The sequence below is a fragment of the Natator depressus genome, chromosome 3, assembly GCF_965152275.1.
Source record: "Natator depressus isolate rNatDep1 chromosome 3, rNatDep2.hap1, whole genome shotgun sequence".
NCBI lineage: Eukaryota > Metazoa > Chordata > Testudines > Cheloniidae > Natator > Natator depressus.
This window is the reverse complement of record NC_134236.1, coordinates 14,432,119-14,445,896: the sequence shown is the minus strand read 5'-3', so window position 1 is coordinate 14,445,896 and position 13,778 is coordinate 14,432,119. Positions and strand designations below refer to the sequence as shown.

The following is a 13,778-nucleotide window of genomic DNA, read 5'->3' as shown; positions in this document are numbered from 1 at the left end:
CTTAAGGGGCAGACTTGATCATCTGCTTGATTTTTTTTCATCTGAAACATACATGTGAGCTAAGATCAAGAGTATCATCAGCTTATATCAGCTACATTCTTTAGCGGTGGTGGGCAGTTGATTCTGTACTATTCAGGTTATTGTAATGTGCCCATCTCATTATGTGCTCTCTGAGAATCTTATATACATCATCCTGCTAAAGCAGAGGAGCGATTTGATGAACTAATGTAGGCAGCCCCCCTCTGCCCCAATTCTAACTACCAATCATCCTGAACCACAGTTGAATGTTTTCAGAATAAAGTCAGGTCTAAATTGTAAACGGGTGCTGTAAAAATGCAGAACAAAATGATGGTCCCTGCCCCAAAGAGCTTTTCATATAAGTATAAAACAAGAGGCAGATAGATACAGGCAGGAGGGGAATGCAAGGAAATTGGTCAGCGTGGCAGGCAAGAGCATGCTAGTGAATGAGAGGCGATAGGTAGGGTTGGGATAAGCTGTGTAAAGCCTTGACCATGAAGACAAGCAGCTTATGTCTGATATGATAGAGAAGAGGGAGGCAAAGAGAAGGGTGACATGTTAAAAGCAATGGACTAGGAAAATGCTCTTTGCAGTAACATTATGAGTGGGGAAAGATTGCATATATCAAGCCCAAAGGCTTGGATGTTGCAGTAATGGAGATGATGAGTGTTTTAGCTAGTGCTTTTTAGCTAGTGCTTCCTTTTCACCTGCACATCGGAACTCTTGGTGCTTAGCCAAAACCAACCTGATAGAAGGGGACATTTATCACATTGTAAGTCAGGCGTAACTCCACTGAAGCCCACGGAGTTGCCAGTATAAAATCTGTGTAATTAACCTCAGAATCAGGTCTTTGTCTTTTGAGGTCCAGCCATCAGTAATTTCTTCCTTCTGTAGTTGGCCAGTCTGTATTTTAAGGCTGAACATATGCCTGTGTTAGTCATTGTACCATGCAGTTCATTAAGGTGTTGTACCAGTGCATGTAAAAATGAACACCAGAACCCTTTCTCTTGTCCCCAAGGCTGTATTCAAATCCAACACCAGTTCATAAGCAGCCAGTGGCAGACACAATATGAAGCTGAGAGAGAGGTGGCCTAGTACAATGCTTCTCACGCTTTTTCATGGTGTGGAGTATCTTTTAGAACAGAGATTCTGTCCAGGTCAACTCCTGTTCCAGGATACCAATCCCACTTTCGCCTCTTCCTAGTGACAGATGAAGTGCTGGCTGCATTCATAACTACTATTATTATTACTCAGATTGTAAACTCTTTGGGGCAGGGACAATCATTTTCTTCTGCGTTTGTATGGGACCTGCTACAATGTGGTCCTGGTCCCTGACTGGGGCTCCTAGGTGCTACCACACTATGATTTATAAATAGTGGTAATTAAGGAGACAAAATGACCATAACTCCCTTTAAGGCCGCTGAAGTCACTGCCAGATCTCTAAGTGACTTGTCCCAGGTCACGTAATCTCTCTGTGCATCAGTTCTCCATCTGGAAAAGGGGATGAGAATCCTTCCTTTGTCTGTCTTGTCCATCTAGAGCAGGGATTGTCTCATCCTCTGTGTGTATACAACACCTAGTACAACGTGGCCCCAAGCTTGGCAGAGGCCTTTAGGTGTCACTGTAATACAAATTAATAATAATAGCAGCGCTAAGTATTTCACCGTCAAATCTTTGTAGCCAAAGGGGCGTTATTGTGGGCAGACCCAGAGGACTCTAAGGCATGAATGAAGAGACTTTGTGACAGGTAAATGTTCCTAGTTTCAAGTTCAAGCACCAATTGTGGATTTCTCTCCAAAAAACTACTGCAGTCTGGAAGGCCAGTGAAGTTATTTTATGCTTTGCTCTCTCAAAATCAAGACTGTCCTGTCTAGAAATCCAAGGAGGTCTTTCTCAGTCTTTATAGCAATAATTCTTTCATACAGCCAATGTTATTAGTCACAATGAGCAATCGGTTCTGTATTAGAATAGTAAAGAAGCCCACTGGCAGCGTGAAATGACTGATCTGCTGGGTGGAGATATCTAGAGCTCTGAGTCCCAATAGCCCTGTAGCTTGAGGCATGGGAGAATTTAAGTTGGCGAGGTGGAGGAGGGAATAGTGATATTAGGGGATCCGGTAATTCCTGTGATTTGACAGCACTTCAGCACAGAAGATACCTTTTTAATCTTGGCGCTTTGAAAAGGCAACAAACTTGGCTGCATATGTTGTTGTTATTTATGTGAAGTAGCGCCTAGTGGCCCTGATCTTGGTGGAGACTACATTGTGCTAGGCACTCAACCAGCACATAGTCAGAGATGGTCTCTGCTCTGAAGAGCTTACAGTCTAAAAAGAAACAACAAACAAGGGATGGAGAAAGGGAGTATCTTTCCCATTTTATTCATGGGGAACCAATACACAGAGAGATGAAATGACTCACCCAAGGTGAGTCTGTGAGAGTGGAATTGACCTGAGATCTTCTGAGTCCCCATCCAGGGCCTTAACTGCAAAAGCATCCTTCCTCGCCCTGTATTTATTATTGGTATAGTCTACCACACTTTTTTGTGTGGAAGGCATCTAGGACAGAGAACTTAGCACAGGGAGACAGGAGAACTAGGTGCTTTTTGCTTATTCCTTTGCCACGGATTCCCTTTGGTGACCTTTGAGTTACTTAACTTTTCTGTGCCTCTGTTTCCTCTTCTGTTATCTGGGGATAACTGTCCCGTGGGATGGGAATTCTGGAATTTCATTTTGGAAACTGTCAAAACAGCATTTCCGTTCGACCTTTTCAAATCATTGCCACTGCTCCCTGAGTTGGGAAGCCAGGTAGCTCAGGGAGCTTAGGATGTGAGTGTGACAGTTCTCAGGATACCCAGGAGTGAGCCTCAACTTGTTAACTGCTGTCTCCAGCTCCTTAGCACCCCCAGCCTGTCCGCCATTCAAGCCCTCTCCTCCAGGCCATCCCAGCCCTGTCTTTGCCTTGAACGGTAACAATACAAGCACCACAGTCCCACTGAAGTGTTCCCCTGTGTTATCCAGCCCAATACTGGCTACTCTTAGCAATCCCAGATCCTCTGGTCCCACAGCAACAGCATAGCCCTGTTTCCCAGTTTTACCTTACCTCATCGCTCCTGCAAAACGCAAAGCACTTGAGAGCACTCAGAATAAAACCAAAGAATGTTTATTCAGAAAGAGTAGAGGTTCCACTAGAAACAAGAGAGTGGTTACAAAATAAAACAAAATCATACAATGCGAATTAGGGGCCTATACTCATTAATAGTGACCTTTCCTATCTAACAATGTATATCGCCCCCAACCCCCTCCCAGAAAGTTCAGTCTGTTGCAGAGCTGGCTGGCTTCTCAGGAACCAGGATCCAAGCTTTCATGAAACACCCCTGCTTAAGTAGCTGTCTCCTCAGTGAATGGATGCAGAGTGTCTTTCTCCACCCTGTGATGCATTGAATCAGCCTTTTCTCTTTTCCCAGGCAGGGTCCTCCCCTCACTGTCCTGTCATTTCTTTTCACTTCCAAGTGGTTTTGAAGTTTATAGTTTGTCATTGATGGTTTTCCATTGACTTTTCTGGAGTGGTACAAAGGTAGACCACTGAGCAGTACATTTTGTAATTGGCTCGCCAGGGAGGGTGACAGTGCCCCCACAGCTTGAATGGGTCACCACTGAGACATGATTTACTGGTGATTCATTTTGACTCCAAGACCATAAGACATGATATTCAATATAGTTACATTGTCCCTAAAATGTTACGCATACACACATCTCGCAACGACTATGAGTCCTGATAAGTTACAAGCTCTCAGTGGAGACCGTGCATGCTACCCTTCATGAATAAATACCATGAAAGTGGTGAAATGAGTTTGTCAGGTCAGAGACAGGAGTGGCTTGTAAAGAACAGTGAAGACTTTGCAAGTTGGCACCACTGTGTCACTCCAAGGTTCCTAGGGCTTCCATGCTGCCCAGGAATACGAACCCTGGAAGCCCTGAGAGCCCGTCTCTGGGGAAGTCCACCTGGCGGTCTACTGATAGAAAAATCTAAATTCGCAGAAACAGCAAAGTCGGAATAGAGATCCTCCTTTTCTGAAAACACAGGCTTGAACACTGCAGCTAAAGGTTATGATGATAGTATAAAGCTTCTGACACACAGCTGAGCATTTTCGATTCCATCCAGTAGGTAGCAGCATTGCATACACCAATTCATTACAGTAATTATAATGCTATTTCAAATTAAAAGTATCAGAATCATCTCTGGACCTGCTACTAAGCCCCATGATGGACATCTAGAAAGTCCTGACGGACAAGACTTAAATGGGAGTTGCCATTTAAACTGAAGCTAATCATCATTGTTGGGTCTGAAAACAAGAAGAAAGCACAAGGCAGAACAGAATGAAGTGTAGTATTCTTTCCCTGAAATGCACATCTTTTTCTTTGGGATTAAAACAAGGTTTGCATTTCAAATTTTCATTTACTAAACAGAAAAATATTTTACTAGGAGGCCATAGTATTAAGGAGAAATTATTCTACATTTGCCCTCAGGCCTGGCAAAGACAGGATTTGATTTGCTATGTTAGGCTGGAATCTGGATTGATACAAAGAGATGAGAGGAGTGTTTAATAAAATTTACATTTCATTTTCTCACTTGACACCAGTCTCCTGTCAGTCACCAAGAGGAGGAAATACGACAAATAACTTTTGTCAGCACCTAGGCATGAAAAGACAGTAGTGGGAGGGGGAGCAAGAGTTGGGGGTGGTGGTTAGTATAATTTGTATTGTATATTGTATATATGTGTCATCTTCACTGTAGTCTGAAATTGACAAAGTGCATGGTAGGAAAAGCACATTCATCCAATCACACACAATCCAGTCACGGGGATGGACAAAATGACCTACTGGGAAATGAATCAGATAACCCAGGCCCCAGTCCTTCCAAGCATTTCAGCATGTGCTTCAAAGCTGGCATGTAATCATTCATATGCTTAAAGTTAAGTACGTGCTTAAATGGTTTTGTGGATCAGAGCCCTAATGAATGGTGAAATTTATCACAGAATAAGATGCAGTACTGGACAAGCAATTCCAGTAATAGGTAGTAATTTGCTTGGATGGGTGCATCACTAATATGAACACTGTTCGGGACTGGGCATGATTTTCTGAAGCGCTGACAACACATTGACTTCAGCTGGAATTGTGAGGACTTGGTCCTTCCGAAAGCCAGCCCTTCTCTCTGCCGGCAGCCTGGACGAAGGAGAGGTGCCCGAGAAAACTTCCACTACCAGGGGGCAGCTGGTTTCTTTCACTACTTCCTTCAGCAAGCAACGCTCTGGGTTTGAAAAGGAAAGTGTTGGCGGGAAATTCAGATTGCTTTGAAAACAATTGGATTATTTTGACTAAAAAATTGCCCCCACCCCAAAAATGTTTCAGTTTTCAAAACAGAAAACAAACATTTTTCCATTTCTGTTTTTTCCCCTCATTCATTGTTTTTTTGCTCCTTTTTCTCCCTCTTCTCTCTTCCCCCACCCCCCCAGTGGCAAGATGAAAAAAGGAGGAGGGGGGAATAACAAACCACAAAATAAAAACCAGAAACATTTCATTTCCCAAAACTGTTCAGCCTTTTTGTTTTGATTTGGGACTAGGTTTACACTGGCACTGAATATCCGTCGTTCCACCTGACGGGTACCTCTCCCCTGCCTGTGAAAGTGTGATTGTAGCTCGGGGAGGTATACTTGTGGTAGCTTGCTTTAAACCTAACTAGTTCAGGTAACAATAGCAGACATGGCAACACGGACTAGCAACCAGAGTACATACCCAGCTTCTCCTGAGGGCTTGACCTTCGGTGGCTAACCCATGCCGGAGTCCAAAACCATCAGGAAGCCTGGGTACGTACTCTGGTTGCTAGCCTGTACTGCCATGTCTACGCTGCTATGGCTACCCACTCTAGCTAGATTAAAGCTCACATGGGCATGCCAACCCATGCTACAGTCACGCCTTCACTTGCAGTGTAGACGTACCAGAAGTGTTACTTCTCATTTAAGACCCAATCCAGTGAGGATTTAGGTGTGTGCTTCATTTTACACCTAATGGAACTACCCACAATGAATCTTTGCAGGATCAGGGTCTTTGACTACAAGCCTGTCTCTGATTTGCCTGTAAAATACCATGCATACCCCTAGCACTGTGGAAATAACAAATAATCATAACAAATAGTTTTATTTGTAACAAAAAAGGGCAATGAAAGGGTTTATAATCTCACTGATGCTGTTGGGAGAAGGGGGAGTTGAAATTTTGTTTTAGGAACATGATTCTTTCAACCCAGACTGCAATTAATTTCACTACATCCCCAGTTATCTCCACTCCCTAACCAGCCTTGTCATTTTAATTTTTCACAGGCTCTCTTTTTTCCCCCCTCTCTCCACGTGTCTGTGCCTGTATCTTGGTGAAGTCTCATCAACTCTGGCCCAAAGCCGTAGGCTAATTTGTCTGGAACACGGCTCCCTCTCCGCCTCAGAAGTCAGGGGAGAAGGGAAAACCCACTGCCACGTAAGAAAACTTGCTCACGGCAGCATCTAGGGCTTCTCACTGGCCAGGCATTTGGGGCTAAAGTAACACACCAGTTCAGCTACCTTATCGGTTGCAACAGTGTCAGCGTTCAAGTGCTAGTGGGCACAGGACTCCAGGTAGCTGCTGGCATTTTTATTCTCCATGGGTGGAATCCTGGCCCCACTGAAGCCCGTGGACATTTTGCTATTGACTTCAGTGGGGCCAGGATTTTAGCCCATGTCTTCCAACCTTGCTCAGAGCAGGCTGTGGTGCTTAAGGCTGGGATTGTCAAAGGAGCTAACTGCCCAACTCCCGTTAGAATTCAATGGCAGGGGGTGTCTAGCTCTCCTAAGCTTAAATTTCCAAAAGAGCCTAAAACCTTGCTGGCACTTTGTCTACACGAGGGCTGCAAGAGAGGGAAAGTCCTAGTATAGAGAAGGCCTTTGGCTCTGATAATGGAATTCCCTGTACTTGAGCTACTTGAGCCTCACTTCAGAATCTTCCATCAACTTGACCCTTCCCCTCCAGACCCAACACCTCAACTTGGGCAACCCAATCACCTCCCAGCTCTCTCCTCTGGTCAGGCTGGCTTTTGTTTTCCTACTCAACGGAAAACTTAACTCTTCCCCGCTTCTCTCTTCCTCTGCCCACATCTTCCTCCTTCCCAGGCTTCATGAGTGGGCTGGTTTCTCCTCAGTGCTTTGGTCTTGCCTCCTCCGACTCACTCCTGCATCTGCTCCAATCTGGCATCTGTCCTCTCCATTCCACCAAGACTGCCCTCCCAGAAGTCTCTAATGATGTTTCCTCTTCCTTCCAAGTCTAAGGTTCTCCCTCTATTCTCATTTTCCATGATGCCTTTGACACCATGGCGGGTGCTTTTCTTGAGACTCCTTTTTCTTTTGGCTGCTGTGACTTTGTCCTTTTCTGGTTCTCTTTCTCCTTCGTTCACCATTCTTTCAGCATTCCCTTCGGTGGAACCTCTTCCTTCCCACCTCCCTTCTCCATTGATGCTCCTCATGGGTCTCTCCTTTTTCCCTGCATTTCCCCCCGTACACTCACTCACACCAAAAATTAATGGGGCAAAAGGCAAGCACAGAAAGTGGATCTGTTTGCACAGAATTCAGTGGTACTTTTATTTATGTGCACAGTGCTAAGATAACATAAGGGCATATCATAAATGCAGATACCACAGATTGTGAGTCAATGAGAGGAAGCATGATCTTATCCATCTATGCTAAGTACTTGTATAGCCCCCATCACCATAGTATCTAAGTGACTCAGATTGTAATAAATGTATCCTCACAATACTCCCATGGAGGCAGGGCAGGGCTATTATACCTGTTTTACAGCTGAGGAACTGAGGCACAGAGAAACTATGTGACTTGCGCAAGATTACGCACAGGAAGTCTGGGGCAGAGCAGGAATTCCATCTGGATCTCCCACAACCCAGACTAGTACTTGAACCATTGGACCATCCTTCCTCCTCGAAGTAAGGCCCTGGGCTAAGACTCAAGATATTTGGGTTCATTTCCAAGCTCTGCCACAGACTTCCTGTGTGACTTTGGATACATCTATTAATCTCTCAGTTCTTCCCTTGTAAAGCTGGGATGCCTGGGAGCTACCTTGATTTACACCAGCTGAGAATCTGTCCTGATGAAACTATGAACCTGGGGTGGTGCAGGAGTGAGTGTTGGTGAGTCTACATGTGACTGACTGTTCTCTGACCCAATCCTGAACCAGCGCCCCAACATGATCATAAGGAGGCCATGGTGCTTTGGTAAAGGTCTTCTTTCAGAGGAGACATACAGGAGGGGCCAGGACCACGTGTGGGCCTTTCTGTAAAAATAGGGGCCAGCTCTAGAATCCTAGATGACCTGGACTGACCCTGGGCAGAGTTAGCACCTGCTTCTAGCTCAGTTGCTTCCATTCGCTCTATTTCCTTTATGGCTAGTGACCATCAAAGTCCAGTAGCAACCTGGGCACTCTTAAGCCTCTTCTAGTCTCACCTAGTGAAAATAATACAATGTGAGGGTGTGCATGGCCGCGCATTGGGGATCCATCTAGTGAGATCTCTGCTAGCCAGCACCCTCTCATGGATGTTAAAGGTGTAACAGCATCTCTGCCTCAGTTTCTTCCCCCCCCCACACACAGTCCACCAACAGTTGCTTGGTCATGTTCCGAGCGGCTTCTTCTTCTAACTCCCGCCGACAGGTCACTTATAGTTTCTCCCCTTCCAGGCCAATAGCCTCTGATAGACCAGGAGTCCAATGACCCTAGCAAAGGGTTGAGAATCCCAAGCCTCTGCGGTGTCTTTGTTAGAATACAGATATTCAGGCCTGCCTGTAAAGGCCTATAATTCAAGAACTTCGGTGTATTTTTTTCACTTAGTTAGTTATAGAGGTATAAAACAAAGAATTAAAATCACAAGTCCGCCTCTGTCTGGGCCTTCTCTCTAGGATAATCTGAGGCCCTGTTCTTAGGCTAAGGCCTTTGGCTAAGCAGCAGGGGCAGCCATAAGCTGGGAAGCGACATTCCAAACTAGTCATACTGAAATAAGGTGCTATTGGGCTGCTAGGAAGACGATCCTGTTCTGATAGCGCCCATCACCACCAGATAAAGAAAATGGTTAAAGAAAACTTAGTTTAATAGCAAGAAATCTGTCTGGCAAGAAATCACTTATCAATGGTTGTGGTTGTGAAACCCTCATTTCTGTATTGTTTTACCTTTATGGCCCCCACTTTTCTATTGTTAATCTGTCTGGTTCTCTAATTGCTTCTGTCTGCTGTATAATTAATTTTGCTAGGTTAATTAGGTAGTGGGATATAATTGGTTAGAGAATTATGTTACAATATGTTAGGATTGGCTAGATAAGATTTCAGAAAAATGATTGGTTAAGGTATAGCTGAGACTATTACGCTATAAACTGGGGTCAAACAGGAAGTGGGTGGGAAAATTGGAATCATGCTTGCTGGAAATTAACCCCAATAAACATTGCATTGCCTGTGCTTCGGCCTTCTGGTCTTTTGCTGCTTGCTGTCGGCATGACAAGAACCAGGGAAGTGGGAGGGTGGAGGGAAAGCCCTCTAACAGTCCTGATCCCCTTAGTCTTAGGGGTTTTACTATCTCCTTTGCAGGAGAGGATAGAGGAACCCAGGCCCACGCACTCTTCTGTGATCCAGCCCAGGGAACCTGCATTAAGCAGCTGGGACAGTTCCTCACAATCCCTTACTGCTTCCTACCTTTCCTCTCCTGTAGACCTGTTCCAGACTCACATTCTCTGATTCTCCATGCCTGGAAGTCCAGCTGTCTGGTGCTGAAGGCATCTCCTCTGAATGGTCCCTCCCTCCTCTCCTCTGCAGCCTTCAGATCCCCCAGCTGTTCCTGGACCAGCAGTTAGCCAATGCTGAGGAGATGTAGCTAGCCTTCCTGTTAACCCCTTAGTGGCCATGGTAGAATGGGGTCTATGTGCACAATGACAGAATTCTTTCATGGCTAAGGTGATCGGGTTTGAATCCAGCTGAGACTGGCAGTGACAGTACTGAAGGTTGTTACCCTCTGATGGCTTTTCAATAGGCTATATGAAATGTGCTGGCAGGCAGCTGGCATTTAGTCTTAGCGGACAAGCCGCTGACTGAGGGGACATGGTGAATGAATCATTCTCTCACTACCAGAGAGGGTCCCTGTGGAGCAGGACAGAGGCAGAGTAGAAGGGCTGATGTGGGAAAGTGTAACTCACTGGCCACTGCGTGCTCTGAGTAACCTTCTGCGCCCAGTCCACAGAGCAGCAGACTGATCCAAAACCTCACTCTTGAGAAAGAGCTCTACACACTGATGCTTTCATCATGATTCAATCCCTACTGTGCCAGGCAAAATGGCTGCGGTCACATAACTTGGGCCTTGTCTGGAATTTGAACTGCTGTGAATCTCAGATGCTTGGGATGAGCTGCCTCTGCCTACTGGTCAGCATCCCTGAAGCTGGCTCTTTAGCATAAGCTGGAGACTCTTGTGTTTTCAGTTCTAGAGGTCCCCACTTTAATCCCTGGTGTTGGCCCAAATGGCAACCATGACACAAGCACATGCTGGACCTGTTCTATAGATGAATGGAAATAACATCTTGTGCTTGCAGAGCACCCTTCACCCAAGGATCCTGTGGTGCCATAATAAAGTCTCCCCACCCTCTTTTGAGGGAGGCAAGTATTAACACTCCCCATTTTACAGCTCAGTAAAGAGAGGGACAGAGAACTCCAGTGACCCATTGTAGAGAGTCACTCAGGAGGAGAAACCAGAAGAGGGGTCTGAGAAGAGCCATGAGAATGATGAAAGGATTGGAAAACCTGCCGTATCATGATAGATTCAAGGAGCTCAATCTATTTAACAAAGAGAAGGTTAAGGGGTGACTTGAACACAGTCTGTAAGTGTCAACATGGGGAACTAATATTTGATAATAGGCTATTTAATCTATAAGACAAAAGTATAACAAAGATCCAATGGCTGGAAGTTGAAGTGAGACAAGTCCAGATGGGAAAAAAGGCGTAATTTTTTTTAACAGTGAGCGTATTAATCATTGGAACAACGTATCAAGAAATGTGGTAGATTTTTCATCACTGGCAACTTTTAAATCAAGATGTTTTTTTCTAAAAGATATACTCTACTTCAAAAAGGAACTTATTTCATGGAAGTCCTATGACCTGTGTTATAAAGGAGGTCAGACTAGATGATCACAATGGTACCTTCTAGGCTTAGAATCTATGAATCAGACCAGCCTCCCAGTTCATTATTATTATTATTAACAATAATGGCAATGGTCACGATGTGCTAGGCATTTCCAAACATTCAGGAAGGGAAGGCTGCTGACCTGAAGGGGTCATAGGGTAAGGACCTAATTCAGCAGAGCACCTTCTGAGTTTTAAGCAATTGCTTAGATCCATCTCTATTCAGGAAAGTACTTAGGCATATGCTTAAGCCATAATGAAGTGGTACATATGCACCTACTTTTCTGACTAGGGATGGATTTAAGTACTTTGCAAAATCAGGGACTAAGGAGAGCGGGAAAACAAACGATAGACAGATCAGATTTATTGCTTTAACCACTAAGAACATGTCTTCACTGTAAACTATCCTAAAATGTTTGCAAGTGTCCAGTGCTAATATGCTTTTTCTGACCACACCAGTAGAAGAAGAGTCTCAGGTTCCCATGTTCCATTGGATTTCCTCCCAGAAAATGTTTCATGTTGATGGTACCACAGCTCATCCTTTCCCTTACACATCTCCTCAAGATCCCACAGCCGTCTCCTGCCTCTCTCTGTTCACATTCTGGGGAACAGGCTCCACTCCTCCCATCTCTTTTCCGTGGGTGCAAGCAAACTGCTGCTGATGGGTATCCTTCCAGTCACAGAACTCCTTGGGACCACGCTGCTGAAGTTCCAGAGAACCCCACAGAGCTGTTCTTCCATGTAATGGATGGCTGCTGTCATGTTTCCTAGCCACGGATAAGTTCTTTCTACTCGTCCTTTTATGTTCAACAGGACTTATCTTCTGCATTGACCTGGCTTTAACTGTCTGTTGGTGCAACTCCTTTATCTGTCTCGTTGTGTTTCCTGGTACTCCATTTGCTTCTATATCTGAAAGAGAAAATCCCTTTACTCTTTACCTTACCAGTAGGTCCCTGTCTTTTTCTTCCCTTCCTGTTTATGTCTCTGCCCCATTCTAGAGCCTTTTGCTAACTGAAGTGTGGTGGTCACTGGAAAACGACTGTTAAAGGAGAAATTGCACTTTAATTAGTAGACTCTATAACAATTTTTAAAGATATATTGCATATCTATTAGTCATCTATTAACCCCTTATAAGCAAGTTGTAAAAATATATTGATATAAAACATACCAGCAATTAAATATCTCCACACTTAACACAAAATTATTCATATGACAACAGTTTTCCTCACATTTTATATGAAGGTGCCATTCACAGATAGATTATAAAAGGTTAATCATTGATTAACAGATGTTTCAATATGTGGGATAAAGATTGGTATGGAGTTCAACAGGCTAATAGGTTGCTTATGACCACCCGTAACACATAGTATTCATGTCTTTAGCATGCAGCTATTAATAATGTATTAACCCTTTGTGCGCCATTTCTAAATGGAAGTTTACTATAAAGCATGACCCTTTTCCCCCTGCAGTGTTTGGAACTCAGACAAAGCAGCACGGGGGACATGAAAAAGAAAATGATTGAAAAACAAAAGTAATGTTGACTGAAAACACAAATGTGAAACCGGGTATCATTGATTTTTATTATCCAAAGCGGAAAATGCAAAAAGTAAGCATTCTTAATAACCTGAAGCATTATCAGGCACAGAGGTAAAGCAACTGGTTTTGTGACAACATATGACTTTTGAGCTGACATTGTCTTCTAAAGCTCCAATTCTGCATTGGGGTGCATGCAGGCAGGCTGCTTCTTACTCTTATTTTGAGTACTTTATACAGTTGCTAAAATCTTTGCAAAATAAATAAACAAACAATCCAGGTATATGCTTCTGATGCAGATCTAGGCCATGTCTACACGACCCGCTAAATCGGCACTGTTGTGATCGATGCAGCGGTGTTGATTTAGCGGGTCTGGTGAAGACACGCTAAATCAATGGGAGAGCGCTCTCCCGTCATCGTCCGTACTCCACCTCCCTGAGAGGCGGAAGCTATGTCAACGGAAGAGCGTCTCCCGTCGACATAGCGTGGTGTAGACACCGCCGTAAGTCAAGCTAAGTTACCTCGACTTCAGTTTCGTAACGTACATAACTGAGCTAGTGTAACTTAGATCGATTTACAGCGTTAGAATAGACCAGTCCCTAGTCTCATTTCACCTGCCCCAGGTGACATCTGCTTATTTTACTGATAAAGCCATGCCACCACTTTCCTTAACACTGCCGAGCTAGCACGGCTACGGATTCAATCCCACCTAATGTACCACTGGCAGCAAACTCCATCTGCAGAGTCTTTGTAACTGGTGATGATGGAAGACGCAGGAAGAGCCCAGCATGCTTTTCACATCCCAGGTGACAGGCAGAGTCTTGCAGTCCTTCCTCCAGTAAAGCTCCTGCTGAAGTCAATAGCAACTTTGCTGGAGTAGGTGCTGTAAGAGTGGACCCTGCGTTTGCAGGGCTGGCAGGAAGAAAAATCATTGTTTTATTTTGTAAACTGAGAAAACGTGATCCTGATGCCACGAGGTGAGCCAGTAGGGC

General features: G+C 44.5%; 1 protein-coding gene across 1 annotated transcript in view; it reads right to left on the bottom strand.

Annotated features, from left to right (window-relative positions):
- Nucleotides 1-4,815: 4,815 nt before the first annotated feature.
- Nucleotides 4,816-13,778, bottom strand: part of PKHD1 (PKHD1 ciliary IPT domain containing fibrocystin/polyductin) — a 369,527-nt gene continuing 360,564 nt past the window's right edge. The window contains exon 66 of the mRNA XM_074947443.1: nucleotides 4,816-12,162. Coding sequence (XP_074803544.1) covers nucleotides 11,813-12,162 — 350 coding nt within the window. The 3' untranslated portion in view covers nucleotides 4,816-11,812. The remainder of the gene's footprint in view (nucleotides 12,163-13,778) is intronic.